The sequence below is a fragment of the Apis laboriosa genome, unplaced genomic scaffold (assembly GCF_014066325.1).
Source record: "Apis laboriosa isolate Shangri-la unplaced genomic scaffold, ASM1406632v1 scaffold9_cov152, whole genome shotgun sequence".
Lineage (NCBI taxonomy): Eukaryota > Metazoa > Arthropoda > Insecta > Hymenoptera > Apidae > Apis > Apis laboriosa.
Window position 1 is genome coordinate 4,756,565 of NW_025224966.1, and position 24,706 is coordinate 4,781,270.

General features: G+C 34.5%; 3 protein-coding genes across 3 annotated transcripts; all 3 read left to right on the plus strand.

The window, feature by feature from the left end:
• Positions 1–523: 523 nt before the first annotated feature.
• LOC122719944 (putative uncharacterized protein DDB_G0271606) lies at positions 524–4,066 on the plus strand. Its single transcript, XM_043946229.1, has 3 exons — positions 524–651; positions 2,278–2,386; positions 2,711–4,066. The coding sequence occupies exons 1-3, from the start codon at positions 640–642 to the stop codon at positions 3,502–3,504; spliced, it is 915 nt and encodes a 304-aa protein (XP_043802164.1). The 5' UTR covers positions 524–639; the 3' UTR covers positions 3,505–4,066.
• A 3,333-nt stretch (positions 4,067–7,399) lies between these two features.
• LOC122719966 (bromodomain-containing protein 4-like) lies at positions 7,400–12,902 on the plus strand. Its single transcript, XM_043946270.1, has 6 exons — positions 7,400–7,411; positions 10,568–10,697; positions 11,040–11,297; positions 11,451–11,715; positions 11,824–12,123; positions 12,239–12,902. The coding sequence occupies exons 1-6, from the start codon at positions 7,400–7,402 to the stop codon at positions 12,900–12,902; spliced, it is 1,629 nt and encodes a 542-aa protein (XP_043802205.1).
• Positions 12,903–16,213: 3,311 nt separating this feature from the next.
• On the plus strand, positions 16,214–18,259 carry LOC122719965 (amelogenin-like). The gene is made up of 3 exons (XM_043946269.1): positions 16,214–16,235; positions 17,622–17,712; positions 17,793–18,259. The coding sequence occupies exons 1-3, from the start codon at positions 16,221–16,223 to the stop codon at positions 18,257–18,259; spliced, it is 573 nt and encodes a 190-aa protein (XP_043802204.1). The 5' UTR covers positions 16,214–16,220.
• The last annotated feature ends 6,447 nt before the right edge of the window (positions 18,260–24,706 follow it).

The window sequence follows — 24,706 nt, forward strand, 5'->3', positions numbered from 1 at the left end:
ATAATGAGAGATAGTTTAATTCCTTCGAAGTGAAATTGATCAGGAAATACTTATATTTCTAATACTTATATTTTTATCGATACAATTGTTTACCCATTTGTCTATTTTTATAAACAAGTTATATCGACACAATCAACATTTCTACATTACTTTTAACGCCACCAATATTTAATTACCTTACACTGTTCAACATTAATTAACACTGTCATCATTGTTCACTATATCCCGAAAATACTTTACATCAAATATTTTGACATCGTCGTCATTTAAAATTTCATTTCGATCGCCAACACTCTTATCATCTATTCTTTCCTCTCGAAGAAGGTTGTAAATCTCGTACACGGTGTCCACACCTTCCTAAATCAACCTTTGTGAACAAATAGTTGCGGCAACGACATTGCATTCTTGCAATCGGGCCCCGATAATATCCCGGGGGCCCCCTTCGGTGGCTCGCTCGTTACCCGAGGCAGAATTACTTTAAAAAGTAGGTAGCCACCGGCCGTCTGCTCGGCCGACCAATTACACTCGGGGCCGACACCGAGTATATAGAAGAGCCACGGCGGCTCCAGCGACTGATTTCCGCTCGAAGAACCGCGAACCGAGCATCCACGTTCATCGATTCCTCCGCCCGCCACAGCCATGAGACTTCCAGTGAGTGATGATCAGATAAATTCAAATTTTATTCAAAAATCGTTTAATTAGAGTCAATTTACTTTTGCCATCGATGGAATTGTCGAGGGGAGGGGGAAGGGATGAGAATTTAAAAGTGTCGAGTACGTAGTTTTTTTTCTTCTTTTTTTCCTTTTGGATTTCTAATTTTATCTTCGATAGTGATTGAGTGAAACATATATATAGTTTGTTAATAATTTTTAATTTTAATGTTAGATCGATAATTCATTGGTATTGATAATTTGTTGATGGAATCCATCCCCATTGGGGGTGGATTTAGAACTTGAAAGTGAAGCCATTATAAATTTTTGTTTTCCTTGTGAGTGAATCGGATAATTTGATTTTATTAAGAATGAAGATTCATGATTTAGTTTGGCGTTCCATTGATGGTGTATCATTGGAGCTATTTTTTTGATTTTTGTTGGGGGGAGTGGGATGACGATGGCACGAATTATCATTCGAAATATATTGCGATATATCGTTTGAAAATGACCACTAGATGGTGATCACAGAGTCGATTTGTATTTTTAGCCATTTTCTTTGAGGCATGTTGCTCTTTATGGTGATGAGGTAGAAAAGAGGTAGAAATAGAAAAAGTAAACGAGCTTTAGTATTACGATGATATTACACTATGAAACTATGTTTGATATTTATTTTATAATTCCTCCTGTGTTCTCTTATATAATAATTTGAAAAAGTAAAAAAATAAATTGATTTAGTTATTTAAAATTTTACCATTAGAAATTGTATTCCAAACTCGATTTCTATTTAAACTTTCGCAATCATTTATTCTCCTAGTTCCTTCTTTTTCTAAAAATTTATTGTTCTTCTGATAGCAATAAATATAATTATGAATTAATTAATGCAATTTCTCTTTCTTAGTTACTATACACTGTTTCAAGGCTCGTGATTCGACTCGTGTGTGTTTCACATTTCAATTCGCGATTTTAAAAGCAGAATAATTTATTAAAATAAAGAGAGGGGGGAAAGAAAAATTCTAAGCTCCATTATAAAATCCTCTCAAACACGCACGCTTGTAATTTATTTACGGTCATCTCTCTCTCTCTCTTTCTCTCTTTCTCTCGAATTCTTAATACTCGAATCGTAATTACTAAACGAAAGTTCATTCTCCAAGTAATCGGTCTTAATTTTCCATACTTAATGCGTATCATACAAATAGTTTACAATTCATGGCACTTTCATACATACATAGTTAAACTTAATTTTATGATAATTCCAACTATCCACGAAAGGTGTACAATGGAAGAAAGTGAACCAGCGTTTAACCAACTATCGTTACTTTAGAACAGAATCAATCCAAAAAAAAAAAAAAATAAATAACGAAAAAGCATCTCGTTTTTTAATCAAATCTCACCATCCCTCAAACACCATCAAAACGACCAACGAACCCAAGTCGTTGGCGCTTGATTTCCATCTCGATCTCCGAGAGAAGGCCAGATCTCGCGTCCTCCTTTGACCAGAGAAAGACGGCTAGAGGAAGACTTCGCTTTCTAAAGGATCTCGGATTACCGAGATTACGCCATCGTCGCATTCGTTGTTGTATATTCGCGACTTCTCGCGATAATGCGCAATTTTATCTGTTCTCAGATCTTCCTTATCGCCTTGTTGCTCGTTTCGATGACGATGGCGCAAGAGAAGAACGGTCAGCGTTCCCCTCGTGCACCGCAGCCGCAACTCAAATACCAAGATCCGAACGGTAAGAGTAAGAGCACACGAAAATCGAGAATTAAAACGATATTTACGCGAGATCGATTATTTGTCTCTCTCTCTCTTCTTTCCTCGAGAATAGTGCGACAGATTGAATTTCTATTCGATGTTTAAATTTAATTGGCTTTTAGACGCGATAAATGATAGTAAATTTGATCAACTTCGATTTGTAATTTGATTTCAATTGTTCGTGCTTGCAACGGGATTAACGATTTTGCGATCGATCTCGTGAGAGGTTCGAGGATTTTCAGGAATGTTCGTTGCTTAAATGAATTGTATATAACGATATCAACGATATTGCTCATATCCTTAGGTCTAAAGGTCGATTGGAAATTTTTCGGCATTCTGAATCAGTTTCGACCTCAGCAGAAATCCAGCGAGCAAACGGAGGCGGAGTCTCAGCAATTGCAGGAGCAGCAGCCTCAGTCGCAACTCGTCCAGATCGAATCCGACCGGTTGGAACACAGATCGTATTTGCAAGATCAAGCACAGCCAGATGCTCAACAGATACGGTACAAAACGTTCGTTCAACCGATCGACGTCCAATCGCCGGATCCAAATCAGATTCAGTACGGCAGATACTCGGATCCTCACGCGAAGCAAGCGATCGTGGAAGACTTCAAACATCCTGACCCGTCATCCTCCGTTTACTCTTATCCTCAGCAACTGGTCCAGCAGGATCAGTACGAGACGTCTGAGAATTACGGCGAGGAAGCACGGAAAACCAGGCGAGAGTATGCGAACAGGGGTAGAATCGTGTACAAAGGTAGCTACGAACAGCAACAGGAACAGCAACAGCCTCAGGTGGAGCACATCGCTGTGCCCGTGGAGAGGCTTCCATCGCCGATCCCTCAGAAATTGGTCATCGACAAGAACATGCCTGTTCAGATTCAACGGTTGCTTCAATATCAGGCACGATTGCCATACGAAGTGATCGCGAACACTATTACGTACAAACCGAAATCTTTGTTCGTGCCCAAGCCAATTCCTGTAGATGGAAAGGGGCCGTATCAGTATCGAAGCAAGGTTTATTACGTGAATAATGAACAGTACGAGGACGAAACCTACCACGCGACCAAACCTGTCGAGGAGAATCAGAGGCATTGATGTTGAATTTGGAATTTGGAATTTCATTGGAGTTTTTTTTTATGTTTGTAGATTTGGTCGTTGAGATTGGAATTTTGATCGGTTCAATCAAAGGGATGAGGGAAGATTTGACTTGAAGTGGAAGGAAACGAAAGGATTCGTCGTTTTATTTCGTTTTTATATTAATATTAGAATTAACAAAATGTATATCTGAATATGTGTAGATATGGTTAAAGTTGTTTAAAAATAATTTAGATGTGTTAATCGTGTCGTCTGTTTGGATAAAAAATCTTGATATTAATTTTGCTGATAATTATAAAAACGAAAATCTGAAATCAATTTTTCGTCCATCGTTCAACGGAAAAATCGAAGATATTTCCAATCTCGACATGTTGAAGAACAAAGAAAGGTTTACACTTTTTGAGTATATATATATATTCTGGTATATCATTAAATCGCACACAGTTACTTTATTAAATTCAGTCACTGATTTCAGCTTTAATTTTATTCACGATTCTTCTTACAGCTTTAAATGGATACAATTGTTTATCAATTTTTTCGATTTGGATTTCGTAATAACGATGAAATTCGATTATAGTTTGTAATTAGCATATAATATATACTAATATATATTATAATCACTAATATACACTTAAAACAAAAATCATATTACTTTAAATTTAGTATATAAATATTATTAATTTTTATACAAATTTATACATTTTTTTGAAATATCACTTATGCCGCAATAAAAATCCCACTAATTTATAATTATATCTACTTCGGTACATTCGATAACAAAAATATAATATTATCATATTTCTTTAGAATTACTTATGTCGCAATAAATATTTCGAACCGATGTAACAATTAAAATCAATCTTTTTTAAATCAATACAAATTTCAAAAGAAAAACAAAAAAAGAAAAAGAAAAGAAAGCGATCTTTGAAATGTATGTAACGCATATAACACGTAAATTCCATCCACCTTTATAAATTTCATCGTATTATGTCTCAAAATAAAATAAATAATTCAACCTTTTTTTTCTCCGCCCAACGAAATCATTCCTCGTTTCCATGAAAACGAAACGTTTCCAGGCACGAGCGTGAATGGCGTGAACGGAACTTCCGGCGTAAAAGTAACTCGAGCGCTCGGTTACGAAATGGTTATCGATCTCTCGAGAGCCGCTTCCTAGGGGAATTTATCGAATATCACGCGCTCGAGCACGATCTGCTCCGTTTACCCGTCGATAAATCTCCCCTTGTTGAAGCACGCGTAGAAAGTCGGATGGTTTCCACCTTTCTAATAAAGACGCGTGCTCCGACCGATGATGGAAAGCGATACGATAATATCGAACGTACGACAAGTCGAAAGTAAATACGATCGTTTGTTTTGAATCGACGATCGTGTATCGTAGGGTATAATATTTATCATTAGGATGTCGAGCGATATCTGTATAGGAAATCGATTTCAGTTAGTTGAATCGAGGTATTCGTGTTTGTTAACATTGTAGGAAAGCAATGATCTATGTAATTTCGCGTTGTATATCGGTTTGATTAATTAAAAAAAAGAAGAGGAAATAGTTATGAATCGAATACTTTAATTGTAGAATTTTCTTCCTTTTTTTGAATATGGAATTTTTATAATTCTTTTTCTTGATTACTCGTTTATTTTAATAATTTAAAGTCTTCGATAAAAAGAATTTTGTATCGTAAGAAAAATAAAAAAATTTAAGGTACAATTTATTGTAACACTTAAAATATAGGTACAGTTTTACGTTCAATCATTAATTTTAATTATATATAAGAGAGAGTCGAAGAAGTGAATTACACATTTCATTAACTCAAACGATTTTCCTTTCGAACGAATATCTGAAATAATTTCACAATTTCCTAATTCTCGTTTAGAAAGAATTAATTACCATTTCCTTAACCATTGCAGAACTTCCGGTTTTCTGCTCCACTTTTATGGTAAAGCCTTTTAATTATCGTTGAAACAAAACAAAAGATCAGAAATTTAGTTTTTTCGAAGAGTTATAGAACTTCGTAACGAAAGTGACAACATTTCAAGCGTACAAGGAAGAGCATGTATGTAAAACAGTCTTGTGGCCTTCACGCATCTTGAGTGGATTCGTGTTAACTCCCGATATTTGCGATTATGCACGCGCTCAGCATACGTGTTGCAACTTTCGTTTCTATTCTGTCCACAAACGCATTCATATTTCACTGGATAATCTTTGGGTTCGTTGATCTGAAAAATGAAACGATATTAATTTCAATTTCCTTTCGAAATTTATTTTTGAGTTCATTAATGATCAATTCGTAAAGATGGATTAATGAAACGATAATAAAATTTTTCTGTAGTAAAAAATAAAGTTATAATTAAAGCAGAAAAAGATATTTTGTTATATTATTTGTTGTAATGTAACGCGATAAAAATTAAAATTAAAACTTGAATAAAATAATTAATAATAGATGTGTGTTCGATTTACAAAAAGAGAATTACGATAAAAGATTTGATTTCGTTCCGGAGTACGGGAAAACCGGTAGAATAACTCGATTCGTGAAGCGTGATTGTATGCTCTCCTCTTACTTTTCATATTTTATTCGAATCATTTCGCTCTCTTCCGGTAAGATACAATAAGGAAAAAGAAAATCTTCGATTCGATACATTCGATTTTAACGAACTTATATTGTCTCGAATCTCACATTTGTAAATAATCGTGTCGAATTAGTAATACTAATTGTATATATTATATCATATTAATTTCACGTTATGAAATTTTAAGTTCATTCAATTACAATTAATAATAAGTTACACAGTAAGTAGATATAATTTATTGAATGCAACAGGATACGTGAAAAATTAATTATTCATGTCTATTTATTTTATTTGTTTATTTATGATTATTTAAGTTCAATATGTGCATAACCGCATTTAATTGTTGCATAGGGTCGTTGCATGGCGGTAACCTTTGAATGGGTTCTCCACATGGGAAACGTGTCTTTGAATCGCATTCCTTATCGATGGCTTCAGCGTTTTTTCCAACGATGCAATCGAGTGTACGCTTTTACGAGCAACGAAGAAACATAGTTACATTCATTGTCGACATGAATCTTCGCAACACTTTTATTAGCTTTTCAAACATCACAGGTAAAATAGGGACACCTTTAGTTCAATGCAATTTCTTAAAGTATTGTAAAAAAAAAAAAAAATAAAAGAAAAAAGAAAAATAAATATTGGTACGTAATTTTTCTTATAACGAATAAATATAATTATTTGATACACATTACATTATTTGATACAATTTAATACAATCTTTTTACAATCTTTTACGATTTTATATAATCGTTATAAAATTATTTCTTTTTACAATAACTAAAAATAATCTCGTCATTTAGTCATAGATTGAATGTAATATTAAAGCAAAAAATTTATTCACCTCCAACACAATATAAAAATAATTTTATCTTCATTTAAAAAAAATACTGATTCCTTTTAATTTCTCATTAACTCTCCACTAAGTATCAAAACACTTCCTCCTCTCAAAACATTTCCGGTACCGCAGCATATCTTATGGCCACGGTGAGCCACAGTAGTAAGTTTGTTCAAGAGGAAGCATCACCATTGGCAATGAGGCGAAATGGGAACCGAAAGAGAAAAAGAAAGAAAGAAAGAAAAAAAGAAAGAAAGAAAGAAAGAAAGAAAAGGAAAAAATTCTGAAAAGCCAGTTCCGTGGAACGGTAATCCAGGTAGCAGATAAAACGGAGGGCTGGCGGAGGTGGGACGAGAAGTCACATCCCCGTCGCCGAAAGCCGCCTTTTACGTAGCCGCCTATAAAGTTGTTCCGGTGACCGCGCGGCCGCCTCAGATACACTCCACCCTTGAACGCATCGACCAGCATTGCTTTCTCGCCATGAATTTCCTCGTAAGTACCTCACTCCTCTCTTAATTTCACAATTTGTCGTTCTCGAACCTCAACAATGAATTAATTCTTCGATCTCGATTTCGATTGAAATTTTCCTTTTTATTTTTCTTTTGTTTTATTTTATTTTATTTTTTTTTTTATTCATCTGGTTTGGTCTGGGCTCTCTGTGATTATGGTTTATCGTTTCTAAATTTATTCTCTACGGTTTGTGATTTAATATATTGGCGAGCAGAAAGATTGAAAGGTATGATGGGTGTTAAAATTAGAGCATGGCGGAACGAAATGTGTCGCGTGTGGTTTAAATCGCGACTAAGAAATTAAATTGTGCACGATATTTATATATTTCTCCATTCTTTTTTATTTCATTTCGAATAAATTTAACCAAATTTTAGTTTCGCCGTTATTATTCTAAGTTTCTTATGTTTTTTATTCTTTGTGTTTTATGGTTTAAATTATGAAAATATGGGAGCAGGATGTCTTTGAAAATTGAAACGTGCAGAAGGAAATGTGTCGCGTGTGGTTAATCGCGATGAGATGTCTCACATCACGAGTTTCCGGTAAAATGGCGTACGTGTTCGCGCATCGTGGTTTAATTATATCGTGGGTGAGTTATTTCGAAAGGAAAGTCGTTATACACCGTGAAATTGATCGTGAAATTGTTTTTAGGTGAGATTACGAAATTTACGCTGGAAATAGAACGTATATACGATTTAGAGATGAATTTATGAATGAATAAATTTGACAAAGAAATTGGCTCTCATAATACAAATATGACGGACAAAACGTGATTATAACGAAACGTGTTGAATACGATTGGATAATAATCGTTATTTGCGAGATAATTTTTTTCTCAGTGATTGTTGATCATTGCTTTACTTATTAATTAGTAAGATTGATAGCAATGAGAATTTGTCAAAGTATTTTTGCTCGTGGATATTCGCTTCTCCTTATTTCTGGAAAAATTATTATTCATTTTCTTTTTATAATAACTACAAACACGCGAAATGAAAGTTCTATAAGAAGTAAGGACATTCGTGTATGTATCCACTTATAATTGTACCTCTTTTATCCAGTTTCAACAACTTTTTACAGTTACCTGATAATTAGAGTAAAAATAGGACACTTGTATAGAATATACACAGTATTCTTTTACTTTCAATAGCTACGATCAGAAACAATATCTTTCAATTTATAGGAAACATACGTGCAAAGTTATTACTTTATAATATTTATTTTAAAATTATTAATGAAAAGTCATAAAAAAAATACAAATGTGCAGAAAAACAAATAAGTTTATAATATAATTTCTTCAACAAAGAATTTGATTGAATTAAATTACAAAGACGTAAATAATTGGAACAAAAGGATTACAACATATAACATTCCATGTCTCGATCAATATTTTCTGACAAGAAATCATTACGCCAGACAAGAACCCTTTTCTTCGAGAGTAAACGAAACAGGCGTGTCTTGTCAGCTAATTTATATTTCACTTTCCATAGGCTAACGTGTAATTCTTACAATGGTTGTGCTCGATAGCCTGTGTTGGTTTCCATGATAGATTTTATTTCTTTTTCCTCATCGAGTGGAATGCTCGGAGGAAAGGTACACCAATACTCGTCGCCTTTTCCCGATTACGGAAACTGCTATTGCTAATCAACTTTCCCCTTGAGAAATTGGAATTTCGTCGATTCGATCGAAGCCATCGATAATTACCAAATTTAATCGATAATTCATACGAATTTTTTTTAAAGTGAATCAAATTAAATTTTCTTATATTTATTATCGAATGATATAACGTATTTGCATGTATTTCCATGCATGTCCAATGACATTACAAAGAATGAGATAAATCACTCGATAAAAAAGACAAATTGATTTGGTTTAATCGCCTAACTTAATTAGTCTTAACGAATGAATTAAATTGGAATTGAATGAATTATATGTAGGTAATAGATACTTATCAATTCAATCTTAAATAATTTGCAATTAATTAAATAGACTATATTATTAAAAATAGTTTATCAAGTGATTATTAAAAATTATTAAATTATTAAAATTAAAACTAAAATTATTAAAAATTATGGAATAATGAAATATATTGGAAAAAAGTTATTATATATTACAAATTAATTCTTTAGCAAATATTTTTAATAATTTTAGTTTTAATTTTAATAATTTAATAATTTTTAATAATCACTTGATAAACTTTGTACTCCATTATTCATTCGTAATTAGCGATCGTTAAATTAATTAGAATATTTCTTCGTTAATAATTGATAGAATGCAATATCTAATTAAGAATTAAGAAACGTAAAATATAAATTGTTATCAAGCACAAATTGAACGAAAGGATAATGTCTAGCAGGATAACTGGATCGGGAACGTTTAAAGGATAGGTTTCTATCGTGCTTCTGAAACGTGTTATTAACTTCGGTTGATCACGAAGAATCTGGTCTTGAAGTTACCACTTTCCCTTCCAGCCACGGTGCCCCGATCTCGAAATACAATTCCATATAAATGCACAGGACACGAACCAGTGTGCTATCGCAACTGTCACTGAGTCAAGTTTCCACCGTATTAGATAATACTTGATTAAAACTTCAGGTTGCGCAATTGATCCTTAAAGCTATGTCTCTCTCCAGACATTTATTTTCTTCCTTTGTTATTATCACATCAATGAAGCAAGAATATTATTTCATTAATATGTTAATATCCTATAAATTATATTATCGATGAAAAGAGTTGTTATTCACTTTTGAAAAAAAGAATTGTAATTGTGAAAAATAGTGTTTTTATGAAATTAGATGGAAGAGAAATTGGATAAAGAGAAGCGAAGTTTTATTTTATTTTATGTGAAAAGCTGTTTAAATAGTAATTAGAAAGTATATACTCTTGATGATTTATTGAGTAATATAATCCTTTCTTAGATAATACAAAGACACTTAATTAACGAGTTACTTAATATATTAACGCTTAACGCTTCCTTATTTGACTATTTAACTCGATTACATTGTCAAAACATGACAAAAATAATAAAATGAAATGTTATTCAAAGATACCTCTTTAAAGAAATATCTTTCAATATTAATTAACAATTGGAATTGATATTTTTAAAAATATTAAATAATCGAATGTTATTAATTGTTATTTCAGGTTTTACTATTAATAGTTCTTCCTGCGTGCTTGGCACAATTCACGATACAGGGACCCAGTGACGGGAATCGAGTCGCTCAGGGCTTACGAATAGAGGAAGGGAAAGGAATCGAGTACACGGATCAAAATGGTAAAAAAACAGATAACAGATACCGATACTGTTCCACATAAGAGAAAAAATCTCGTAATTTATTCTTCTATCTCTCTGACTGATACAAATTTACGATCAGATTTATCGTTCAACGTCGTTACGTTGAAGCTATGTCGAACTACTTTTTCAATTCAATTCAAATATATTGAAGCTTATTGTCTATCGAGTAAATTATTTTACGATGAAAATTTTTATTCAATTTATTCTTTATATATATCAAATCTTTTCGAAAAAATATTTCTAAAAATAATAATAAAATATCGAATGAATTTTTTTCCTTTAATTTTAATATCAATTTAAACGTGTTTGATTTGTCTACAGACGCACACGATAGTGGTTTCAGTATTCAAGGTGCCACGGATGGTAGTGCTCAGATACAAGGTTCCAGCGATGGCCATTCCAATTTTCAAATTCAGGGTGCCACTCAGGGTATAGCTGAAAGATATGTGCAAGGACCCAGTGCAGGAGCATACAATATCCAAGGAGCGTCCGATGGACATAGTCAATCGATTATTCAAGGAGCCTACGATGGTAGATCGGGTGCTGCTCCAAAATCTCTCCAATATAACGATCCCACTGGTAAGCGAATTTATAATTTTTCTTCTCTTTCTTTTTTTTTTTTTTCTAGATTAATATTATAGAAATTATTAGAATTAGATATAACTCAACAATTCAACCGAAACCGCCAAACATCAAATTACTAGAAAATTAATTCGAAATTTCGTATGAAAGGACTGAGAGTAAACTGGAGATCGTACGATCGGCAATCGCGGCCAGCAGCGCAACAGGAATATTCTCAAGCTGCAGCTCCAACCGCGCCAAGAGCATCGCATCGGCAAAGAGCGTCTGCCCCTAGACAACCAGCTCCACCGCCACCACCAGAACCAGTCGCCTTACAACAATCGAAATCTATAGATAACGCTCCTTCTCATATCAAGCATCTTCTTCAGCTCCAAGCTCAACTTCCATACGTGAACATTATTCCTGAACCGTACAGGTAATGCCGAATTCTCGTCAAATCCATTTTCTCGTCGTTATTACTCGTCGTGAACGCTAATGGATATCCAGATTTGTTTGTTGTATCGAGCACCACAAATTTTCCTAGATACGAAAATCTGATATCGCTACAAGGTGCGAATCAACCGCAACCTCAATACGAACCTCGGTACGAGGCCGAGCCCCAAGAAGAATTGCCTCCAGAACCACGGCGTCCGGCTTACCGCGGGAAATCACGTGGTCCAACTAGACACAGACGACAAACGCCGCAACAACAGCATCGCAAACTTCCGCAACCACCAGCCGAGCCACAGATCAAATACTCGCCCAATCTACCTCCTCACCTTCAACAACTCTTGAAATACCAGGCGCAAACACCTTACGTCAACTCGATTCCAGAACAGTACAGGTAAATTTCATCTTGCTAAATTAATCTTGTTAAATTAATCGATTCTCGATTCTCGTTCAAGCGTTTAATAGTATAACAAATTTTGGCAAACGCTGGACATTCGTCAAATTTTCAGGTTTAATCCGGATCCATCCGCTCAGATGCAGCTGGAACAGTTTCGCAATTACTATCAAGATTTGATTAGACAGCAACCAACGTCTCCTGTCGTGCACACAGTGCCACCGGCGGTTGCGCCACCTCCTGTACAAGTTTCACCATCGTCGGATCCATCGCACCATCCAAGAAGACAGAGAAGACAAGCGCCTCATCAATCGCGACAACAGCCAAGACCACAGCCAATACCAGCCGAACCGGTCCCCCAATATTCCACAAATATTCCTGGTCACATTCAAAGTCTGTTGAAGTATCAGGCCCAAATCCCTTACAACATCATTGCCAATCAGATCGATTATCGTCTCGACAAACCGTACGTGCCTCAGCCAGTGCAACCCACTGGACCGCCGCAAGTTCAATATCAACCTTCCGTGAATAATCATCCGTATCAAGGGCAGACGAGCAGCGGCTATCAAAGTCAATTGAATACCGCTTACCAATCGAGCGATCCAGCTTACCATCAGGATCAAGGAAGAGACGCGTATCAAGGCCAACCAAGCGGGTACAGTCAAGTTTACGCTTCTCAACCGCAATATACTCCGCAATATACTCAGGCTCAGCTTGGATACGAGACAGCTGATCAAGGAGTTCGTCCTGTGACCGAGAAGCAATATAATCGAAAATAAACGGGCGTAATTGTTTGTTTGTACCTTGATTTATCGTATTATCGTTCCGTAATTAATTGGAACGATGTTTTCCATTGTTCCGGATATTATTTGATCACACGTTCCGTTTCGCGAGGATGTGTAATTGCGAAAAAAATCATACGCTTTCGCCGAAGTTGTTTCGTAATACTGAAATATTTGAAGGATCTTTATGCACTTTGTTTCGTTTCGCATGCATTAAGTTACTCGTGAAAGTGAAATATTTGATACTATAATAACGTTTTAAATATAATTTATATCTGCTTTTGCTGTTAAGAAGTAATTCTATGTAGGAAAAAATTCTAATCGTATGTACTTTAAAGATTGCAGTATTTTTAATAACATTTTCATTCAAGGTTTATCTTATTATTATTTAGATTTAATAAAAATAACTGCGATTTAATAAAAATAACTGCGTTTTTATTCGTCGAATATTTGCTACTTTTAAATAGCACTCGAAGTATTTATTTAAACGGATAATATTGTTTTCTATTTTGTATACGTATGTAAATGTGATACGAAAAGTGTACTTTTTGAATATTTTTTTTTTGTTATTAAAAAGTCAATTTCACATAAATTTATATTCTTTTCTTCTTTTTACAAGATATTATATTTATCGAAAATTTCTTATACGGAAATATGAAAGAAAAGATTATCTACTTAACAAATTAGAAACACAATATTATTTTAATTATGATTATATGATTATATTCATGATATATTATATCATTAAATAATTTTATGTAATTAAAAACTTAAGTTTCTCTCTCGTTTTAAGATGTCAAAATAATGATTTGTCATTACTCTGAATATTTAAAGTATACTGTTGTAACGGAAGTTATTTGAAATGGATTTCTACATCGGAAATCGGACTTTCCACTTCCGGTGAAAGAGGAAAGAACGAAAGTAACGCGCCATTTTATCTTTGTCGTATAGATTTATTTATAGAGATTTATTTATATATCGTTTTAACAAGCAATAACACTAAATGCATGAGCTTCTTCGATTAATAATAAACAGCTTGTCCATTTTACAGTTTTTATATCTCAACAATTTTCCAATAAAATATTTTTCACATAAATGTATTATTTCGATCTTAATTATTCTGAACTAGGAATCCAAATTTTAAAAAATAACACATATCATAAAACTTAAAGATAAAGATAATCGTATGTATATGATATAAACGCATATGGATAAAATTTATTAAAGAAATAACACTTGGACAAAAACTAGATCGCATTTCGAGTTTTGCGTATATGATCCACTTTCACTCGTTGCTTTTCCTCCGTATACTTAACGTAACTGAGTTAATCGTCTTGACTAACTTTTAACAGCTCAGAAATATATTTTGTAATTTGTTAAATTTCTTTGAAATAAATCAGATTAGCCTCTTCATTGTTCTCGAAATTTTACATCCTGCTAGATTCTTTCTTCAGTACCTACATACGTATTGAAGAAATGGAACGGTGAATGTAGAATTATATACATTAAGGTCAATTCCTTTTACAACTTGTCCAGTCATCGATTAAATCGCGATTTTTTTTTTTATGGAATATATAAAATGTCTTCGTAGAAACTTTGTTCGAGATATTAATGCGGTCGACTTAGGAATACGGAAGTGACCGATGCATATGCTTCCTGCAACCGGTGGCTGTACCGTTACGTGACTAGAAATACGTGTTTTGCTTGGGACATGTTTTTGCTCAATCCATATTTACGTCGATAACAATTTTTTGATTTCGTTCAATTTTAATTTTAATCTCGAATATGAAATATAATCGATTAAAATTATAGAAAAAATTATCGACACGAAAATCTCATTTCTCGATATAATTTTTCAAAATTGAATAAATCTTTTTCCTGACCTTGTAAGAAAGTAATAATAATAATTATTTATCTACAGAAATTTTAAAAAATATTACACGCACGATCTAATAACAACGGGTAAATGAATTAAAGAATTATTGGCAAATGAAATCGATTTCGATTTGAGTAATAATTGATCTCTCGTCAATTAGGGAGCTATCAACATTCGCGTGAATACCTTTTTCGATCAACGAACGAATTCTGTTTTGTCCTCATTTCTTAGAATACGGTTGATCATAATTCAGATAAATTCCAAAGCGTACAGCCTTCCATTCAAAAGGAAAAATCGATCAAACGACTTTCACGTAACTTCGAATTAACCTCTGATATAATGTGCACTCGGGAAAAGCTGGTTCCGACAGCATAACCCAAGTTTTTTACAGAGAAAGTTCATTTCAAACGATCGAGCAAGTTAATTTCTTTCTTGAGAAAAGTTCTTTTAGAAAAGTTCAATCAAAGATAATTATTCGTTTACTTAATTGTGCATAATTTTATAATCGTGCATAATATAATAATCAAGTTGATTATCGCATTCTAATAATTACTTATTGTAATTTGTCATAATGTTTCATTAGAACAGAAGGATTACAGGTTCAATTTATTAAACAAGGCTTGATCAATAATTTGTATTATTATTGGATACTTGATGCACGAAGTGTTTAAGTTGTAAAATTAAACGCAAAAACTATTACACGACTGGTTTTACAAGAAGAATGCTAATCTCGATAGTTAAAAGTAATTACTTTTACGATTTAGTAGCAACAACTTTCTCGTGATTTAAAATTTTTAATAAACAAACGAATACATACAGATAAAAATACCGCATCTTGGAAATAAAATAATTATGAATAGAATTATGCAGCATAATGGCGCGAAATAATAATAAGACTATATAAAACTTTTTTTATATTATTATACAAACTACCTTATTTCATTCATATCATACTTTTCTTACGAATATAGTTAACTGTAATTCCAAGAAACACTCAATGATTCTTGGAAAATACTATTCACAAATTTTCACGATGACCCTTCGTTAAAAATCTTTCGTTAATTCGAAATAAAATAATTATACCAACATCGATATACAAACTCTATCCAGTAAAAAATAATTAAACAGACAAGACTCATCATTTTCGAATCGAATCGTCCAACAATTCCAAGTTTTCCCGTGCGACTAGTTTCCTGAATAACAGTGATAGAAACGTCGCATGCCGTGCATACAGGACGCGTTTGTTACGTGACGAACGGGCGGGGGACTTGGACGGAGAGAAGAAAAAAAAATATATATTCAATCGAAACCGACCAACCGTGAAAGTTAGTGGTTGGCCGGACCACTTACCCTGGAAACGCTCGCCCATATAGAAGTGCGTCGCGACGCGGCCGCCAGTTTCGTTCAGCTCCCATCCCGAAATCGCTTACACCTTCGCCATGAAGTTTCTTTCTGTGAGTACAAGTCGATTTTGTGCCTCCCTTAGACGATTTAATAATTTATTTTCTTTCTTTCTTTCTTTCTTTCTTTCTTTCTGTGAATATTTCTCTTCTATTTTATTTATTTTTATTCTTTTGTTTTTTTTCTTCTTTTCTTTTTTTTTTTTTTGTAAACGATGGTGAAGACAGATTGTGTGGTTGAATATATAAGAGAATCGTTTGTAGGTCATTCGAATTTTTCGTATTCAATTTTTATTTATTATTATGTGTATCTTTAAAGTGATGATAAACTTTTGATAAATTTTAATAATCTATAGTGATGAAATATAATACATTGTATCGTCACTATTTATTTAAAAATTGAATAATTATTAAAAGTTTGTTATTCTCGTTACGTTAAGTTAATTTTATGAAGTGAAGAAATATTACTAGTTTTTAAATAATATACATATACAAATTATTTTAAATTAATTTAAAATATTAAATATTAAATTTATATTAACTTTCTACATAATATATTAAACTTCTCGATACACAGTTTACATTATTTACATTTAGTGTAAAATATCATTCTCGCAGTCAACGGTACAATTGGAAAAATGTTAAAAATTGGAAATAAATTGAACTATTTTCATTCAAAAGTAAAGAATAAAAATAATTAATTCAAACTATTCAAGATTACGTATCTATTACAAATTCACGCTCAATTAATCCTATTCGTGAGAAATTACTTAAACGAGATTTGACCTACATTATTTCTTACAAAGATCTATCATCTCTATAACGTTCGAAAGGCGTGTATTTACGCCTCGATATACGCCTATATCGAGTATTTCTATCCTTTCCCTTCATGAGAACTCACTACTTTATTACTATTCGACTATGCGCGCTTTGTGCGCAATAGTGTGCACCGTGAGAGATCGGTAAATTGCATTAACCAACTTTCTCAAACGCGAACCGATTTTTCTCTCCATGGTTATCCGCAATTTTCACACGTTCCCGCGTCTTTATGACATTTAGAGGAAAGAGAGAGACGTTTCTATTTCAGTGTCATTACGTTCGTTTTACTTTACTTAAATAGGTCACCATAGAGAGAGAGTGAGCTTTTATTGTTTCATTTTATTGGAGATAGAAAGTCTCGATGTGTCGACTTTAGAAATCGATGAAGACGACGATAATTTAAAAAGTTAAAAGTTTAATTTAAAAGTTAAAAACTAAAAGATTTTTTATTATGTATCTATCTATTTCACAAGCAACGGTATCCACTGTAAGCAGATATAAAATGACGAGAACTTATCCAATAAATAAAATCTATTTAAACGCTATTACTATTTCATAATGAAATCGTTCGACCAGATGTTTGAATTGATCAGATATTGATTAACGTTATATAAATTTCAGGTTTTAACATTAGCTGTAATTATACCTATTTACGTCACCGGTGATGCGTTCGGTGATCTTTTGGGACAAGAAATACAAGAGCCAACTATCGGTAAATTTTATTCCTATACTTTCAACATAAAAATAATTCTTCCAAACTTGATTCGTGAATACCGTTGAAAAAATTTTCAGCCCATATCCGCGAGAAGAGGCAATCGGGTCACTTTCGTACAGTGAACCAAGCACCACCACCTCAGAACGCGCAACAATCCCGTCCACCATTGGTGCCCGTTCCACCGCAACCAATTCCAAAACTGGGTCCATCTCAACCCATCCAGCCTCAGCAATTATCACAGGCGCAGGTATCTCAGTACAAACCGCAAGTGACATTCGCCTCGGGTGTCCAGCAACCGGATTACAAATCGATTCCAGTGAACAGTGGTCAATACAAGAAACCGATTCTTCCTCAACAACCCCAGTATCGTCCTCTTCCTCAGCAACCTCAGTACCGCCCTCTTCCTCAGCAACCCCAATACCAACCCCTCCCTCAGCCTAGTTATAATGCAGCTCCGCAATACAACAGCAAACTGCCACCCCACATCCAGCAATTGCTGCAATTTCAAAATAGTTTGAGTAACACGATTCCTGGAAAAGCATAATAGGATTTTTGAGAAAATTTGAAACTTTTAAAACTGTATATGTTCATTGTTTCATTTGTACATTATTTTGTTATTCGAGATTCGTAAAATTTGATAAAGAGTGTAAAATAGAAGATTCGATTGTTGTTTCTTGATAAGGGGGAACTTTTTCAGTTTTTAACGAGCACGGTGTGTTCAATTTTAAACGTTAGAATTTGTAAAATAAAATTAAAGATTCGATGATGAATTGTATTTAATCAAACGTTGCAATTGTCAGAAGAATCAAATTAAATTAACCAGTCTCGTTACACAGAAATACAAATTACATATAACCAATTATTAATATACTTTAATCATTATAATTGATGTTAATTATGATGTTAATTATTACAAAAAAGAAAAATACAAATGATTATTGCAGATTCTTCGAAAACAGACTTATATACTTAAAAAATTTTTTCACCGTTCAATTGATTGTATCGATCAATCAATTGCTTCGACAGTTTCATTGATCCAAATTTAAACAATAAAGATAATATTTTGGAAAGTATATAAGAATCGATCGATTAAGTTTTAAACAATTTTTATATCACTAATATTTCCTTCCACCAAGCAAACGGACTCATCATCATGAAAGAACTGGATTCGTCCAAGCATACCAGAAGGGGTTCAAGGTGGTACGGTATTACGTCAAATTACGTCGTTAAACGCACCGTTTCGCATTAAGCGCACTCAATTCGTCACTCGAGAAATCAAGGTATCATCGCACCGATGGATCCGCACAAGGGGCGGGTTTTTCAGCGTTACGGGACGTGACGACAGGGTAGATCCCCCCTCCCCCTCTCCTTTATCGTCGCCCCATGCCCGCGCGACAACCCACACGTTGCAGTATCCCTCCCGTCCCACCCCTCCTCCCCGGATAGAGAAGCGCAGCCCTAAACTGTGCCCTGTACCGCAGTCACACCACCCTGTGTCCCCGATTTTTACCTCCTTGCATGCCTTGAATACGACCCCATGGATGGACTCACCGACAAACAGGGAAGAGGATTAGCGAGTCCATTAAAGTCGCGGACTCTATTATCCGGAGGGCACGGCCACGGTGACATCAACCGACTGCCAGTGGCGTAGCAACGTAGTTTACCTCTTACTAATAATCTTTTTCTTTTTTTCTTTTTCCTTTTTCTTTTTTTTTTTTTTTTTTTTTTGATTTTCTTGAATATCGTGAATTATTTGATTTACAGTTATATTTCAGGGATTGATCAACGACCTCTTTATATCATTTATCAATTCGTAATAGGGATGATGGAGAAGTAAGAACGTTTAATTGATTAATTAATCATGAATTATTAAACTATCAACTCAAATAAATATGTTAAAAAATGAAGCATATTTTAGATATCATATAGTTGGCCACTAATGAAATGATTCCTCTTCTACTTTGTGTGTGTGCGCGTGTACGAAAAGAAGGTAATGTGGAATCGACGCCATTGGCAGGGTGGTGGGGCGAGGGGTCACGGAGGCAAATTACAAAGGGAGGATTACCGGCAGCTGGGCTACCAAGCAACCATCTCTCTTCTGGCTCTTGCTCGCGAGCCATCCATGTCGTTCGAGAGCTCTTTGTCCTTCGACGCATTGGTAACATAATTATCGGAGTTATAGCAAGCCAAAACCCAAGCCGCATCTGAAGGGGTCGCCCTCGGTTACGAGCTGACACCGCGTGCACCAGTGGACCTTGCTCTTAATTTGCAACACGTTCTAAACGTCCTGGTTTCGAATCCTTTGGCCGAGGGTCGTGATTTATCCAGTTTAGGAAATATTTACGAGATGAACTCGTAATACTTGTAATACTTAAAAATACTTGATTGACTTTAAATTCGTTCGCGAAGGGTAAAAGAAATTTCTTAGTTCTGAATTTAAAATATGTTTTTACGAATATTAATAATGTACATTTTTACAAAATTATCTACGAAAGTTTGATCATTAAGGAGACGAAAGAGAAATAAGTATCGACATATATTTTTAATTATTTTTAGATAATATTTTTTAAAGACATAATTCAATGAAATAACGAATTCGTACATATATATTCAAATACAAAATAAAATTCAATTGAGGAGGAAATAGATATCATCTATTCAGATTTTGCATTCTTCATATACGTTTACACGTACAGAAACCTTAAATGCGAATCTGGCGAAAATTTCATTCGAAATAATTAATTCTTCTACCGCCATCTGGCTCGTTAAATCTCACATGAAAAGCAATCAGACCATATACGCACACTTTCCAAGCCTAATTACCTTTCCAACCCGATACATCGAGTATCTAATACTCGAAACAGACTTTGCATACCTGTGTTTCGCAACAACACGATTTGCCGCAATCGCCGTGTCACGTTTTTGCAACTCGTTCGAACTCGAGGACACACGCAGACAACGAAACGTGGGGTCGAACGTTCATTGTTCGAACGGTGAATGTCTATTTGTGACGAAATTGTGAAAGGAGAGCTGAATATCCGCGAATTCGCGAATCACGCGATTGATAAGAAATCACGATCACAAGAAACAGATAGAATCTAGCCCATCGTGAGAGATTTAGAAAACTTTCTATTAATGATCATAGGAAGGTAGGATATTCGTATTGAAGGGTGCGAATCCAGCCCAGGATTTGTCGAGCTAATGTCGTTGCTCGATTTTTTCATTGGGAAGCGGGAGAGTTAATAACTTTCATAACAAGATATAGAAGAAACGTGGGAAACGGGTTGCGGTTCGCCAATGTGTTCCAATAATTGCGCTTAATCCTTAGGGTCGCGGCACGCGGCCACCAATCGCAGGCAAATCCATGTCAATCCACTCCGTTCCACCCTTTCTTCGCTTCAAGTTCAAGGTTCCGTCAAATTCTTTTCCTACGTTCGAATTATTGTAAGATTATTTGAATAATTTTAATTTTTAATAAAATTCAATATGACAAAATTTCACACGACGATTTGTTCCTCGCGATATTATATATACGTATATTGTATAACATATATTGCGATATAATGGAACTCTGGCGAAGAAAAGAAAATATGAAGAAATTTATTTCCACATAATTGTAAAAATAATTTCCTAGAGATTTTATATATTACTAATTTAATTTCTATTTTAAAATATTACTTAAATGGTTTGAAACACGTATTACGTAATATCGCTTTATCAGAAAAGAAAATCTTAATTATCCATTTATTATATTATCAAGATCCACGAGTATAATATTCATCTGTGCAACAAAACAACATTCCAACTTTCCACTTAAATAAATGTGAAAGTGAATTACACGTACGCGTGTAATGCTCAAATGTCTTTTATTTATTTCGAGAATACTCTTCGATTCACGGAAATTAATTCGTTAAATAACTCAATAAACAAAATTCATAGAGGAGTGAAGGTACAAAGAGAAATAAAGCACAGAAAGACAAGAGAAGAGAAGAAAACGCACATCGAGGATGAATCCCGAAACGATACCGATTTCGAGACGAGCCCCCTGACCCTTTTTTTCAGTACCGCGAGACCATTGTGAAAAGAAGCTAGACCGGAAAAATCCAGCATGGCCGACCAGTGACGGGGGCCAATCGTTGCGTGTTCCGTGGCCAGCTGCACATCCCTCTAAGGGGATCCAGATATTTCGACAGTCGTCCCTTCTTCTTCGCTTCCGAGACGCCCTAACTTTCTGATTTTTGCCTTACGAAGTCAGCCATTGTGAACAGACCCGTTTCCCTTGAATATGAACGGGGGCCTCGTGTAGTGCGTGGATCCTTCTTCTTAAGCCGAGAACATAACCACCGTTCACAACCTTTCAAATCGTCCGCGCTACACACGCGAGCTTTTTGTCGTCTTAATCGTGCCTTTGGAAACCATGATGTATGTCTGTTTTCGTATGTTGCCAACGCGCTGTGAACGAAAGAGATTGCCTATAATGGCACAATGGAAGGGGAGGAAAATCGAGACTATGGATTTTTCATGTTTGCAAAGGTATCGAAGGTACTGGAAGATTATTTATATACGGAAAATTGTACGTGTGTGTTTTGGAAACGATAATCCTTTTCTTTTTCTGGATGAATAAATATTTTATGCGTTATTTTCGATGATTCGAGAAGAGAAATCTTTCGAATCTTTTAGTTTCTTATTCTATGAAGATATCTATATATTTCGTTTGCATTGTTCAATATCCATCATGAGGAAACGCCTTGTTCGATTTTTATTTGTACGTTCCCAATATATCAAAGTATTCCAACTTAACTAATTTTTGAATCCAGAATTTTCCCTCTGCAAACAAGAACAAAAAGAATATTAGAAAATTATTACAATTTACATAGTTCTCATATATATAAATCACATTATAAATCAATCCTTTTCTTGTTCCTCTAGAATGCTTTTCTAAAATATTCGACAGGTTTACACCTCGAATCGCCTTCGGATGCACCTGCCACGCCCAACAATCCGTGCTTAGGTTCGGCCAATTTTAACAATTAAAGTCAATAATATCGGGAAACAGATTAGAAGGTGGACGATTATCTTGGCTCCTGGTTGAGAGAGAGTCGGTAGTTGGGTTGGAACTAATAGCTCGAGCTATGATGAGATCCTCCCCCGTTTGTTCTCGGTCCTTTTAATCCGACGACGTGGTTAGCACCATCTAATAAATCCATAACGGCGGACACCTGTGACCGAGTTTTCTCGGCCCGAAAGGATACCGAAATAATGCCGGAAGGGTTCTCGTCTTAGCTGCACTTTGAACGGAAGCCACGTCAGGTGGAACGAGGCTGTGGACCCCCTGCGGCACCCCTTAATGCACTTTCACGTTAGTTAGTACGTTTCGTGCGACTGTTGCCCCTGCGCACGTTCTCCGGAAGGATCATTGAGGAAATCGTTAACGCGAGACCTGTTAACCGATTAAAGGGGTTCGTTAAGACGTTAGCCCTGATTTCGTGTTGAACGAGTTAATTATCACGAAACTTTTGTTAATAAGTGTATACAGGGATAAAACTGGGATAAGACGATTCTCTTTCGGGGATCATCGTGAACGAGCTAATTTCTCAATCTCTCTGTTTAAGATACAGTGTGTATTGTTCGTTGTATTGTACACTGTAACTGTTACTGTAACTGTTTATGTCCTTGCTTTATTTTAATTTAGATAAGTATAATACTTTGTACAAAGTATAATAATATTTTGTATTAATTTGTAAATTGTTTTTTGACACCTTAGATTTAAAGCTTGAAATTTTTTTATTCTTTGATCTAATAGATTTTGCGTTTGTTATTATACGTGTTTTATATATATTCGCAATTACGAATATTATAGTGATTTAAATCTGGATAAGTATAGTTCGAATTAATCCGCATCTCGATTATAATCGAGATTAATAGATATTAATGAAATTCAATCGATTTTTCTGATTTATCAGATCATAAATAAAAAGAATCTTTTCAAAACTTGGCACGGTAAAATCTAAAAAAAGGAAAAAAAAAAGAAAAATGTATTGATTTGATTTTAAAAAATTTTCCATCGAAACAATATTCTCTCGAAGGGATTAACGCGAAGAAAGGAGAAGAGGAGGTGGCACGTGATATCGGGCAGCCACGATCGAGAAAATAAAGGAATCAAATCGCTGCCTACTCGACGACCGGATACCCTATTTTTCGATCCGTGACATTTCACTCGATAAGGGTGGATAGTAGACGGCGATATAATTTATTCGGACAATAAGCACGCGCCCTTCTCCCCCTCGCCCGTCGATGCTCGAGGCATCAGTGTCATGGCGGTGATGAGCCCTCAATGACAACGACCAACATAATCTGTTCCCATCAGCCAAGTAGACATAATGGGCGCGTCAACGGGGGTTAACAATGGGCCAGGCATTTTACAGGAGAGCGCCGCTGGAACTCGAAAAACTCCCACTGAAACGGTTCAGACCGGAGGAAAAAAAGTGGAACGGTGCTCTGCAGAAATGAAGAGGGGGAAGCGAATGAGTGTGGTGTATTAGGATAGGGCAGAAATCGTTGTCTATGCTGCGAGACTTCTTATTTCGTATGTGGTCCACTTTTTCACAACCTGTGTGATAAATTGGAAAATTAATTGATTTACGGTAAATTTATTTATTTTTGTACAATAAGTAATAATTAATTTACTTGGAATACTAAGTTTTATGATCGTAATAATAAAGCTTTATATTGGGTATTCTTTTAAATAGATTCTTTTAAATAATAATTGGATATTCTTTTAAATAGATTCTAAGATTCTCCGCGCATTATAACTATTATATATATGTACGTATATAAACAAGTTTTAATTTGATTATTTTATTATAACTCAGATTTATGGATATTAAATCTAAAGATACGATGATCGTAAGTATTGTATCTAATAAAAAATTTTATATCTTCTTGATGATCTTTATTATTGAACATGAAAATAAAATTCTATAAACAATAA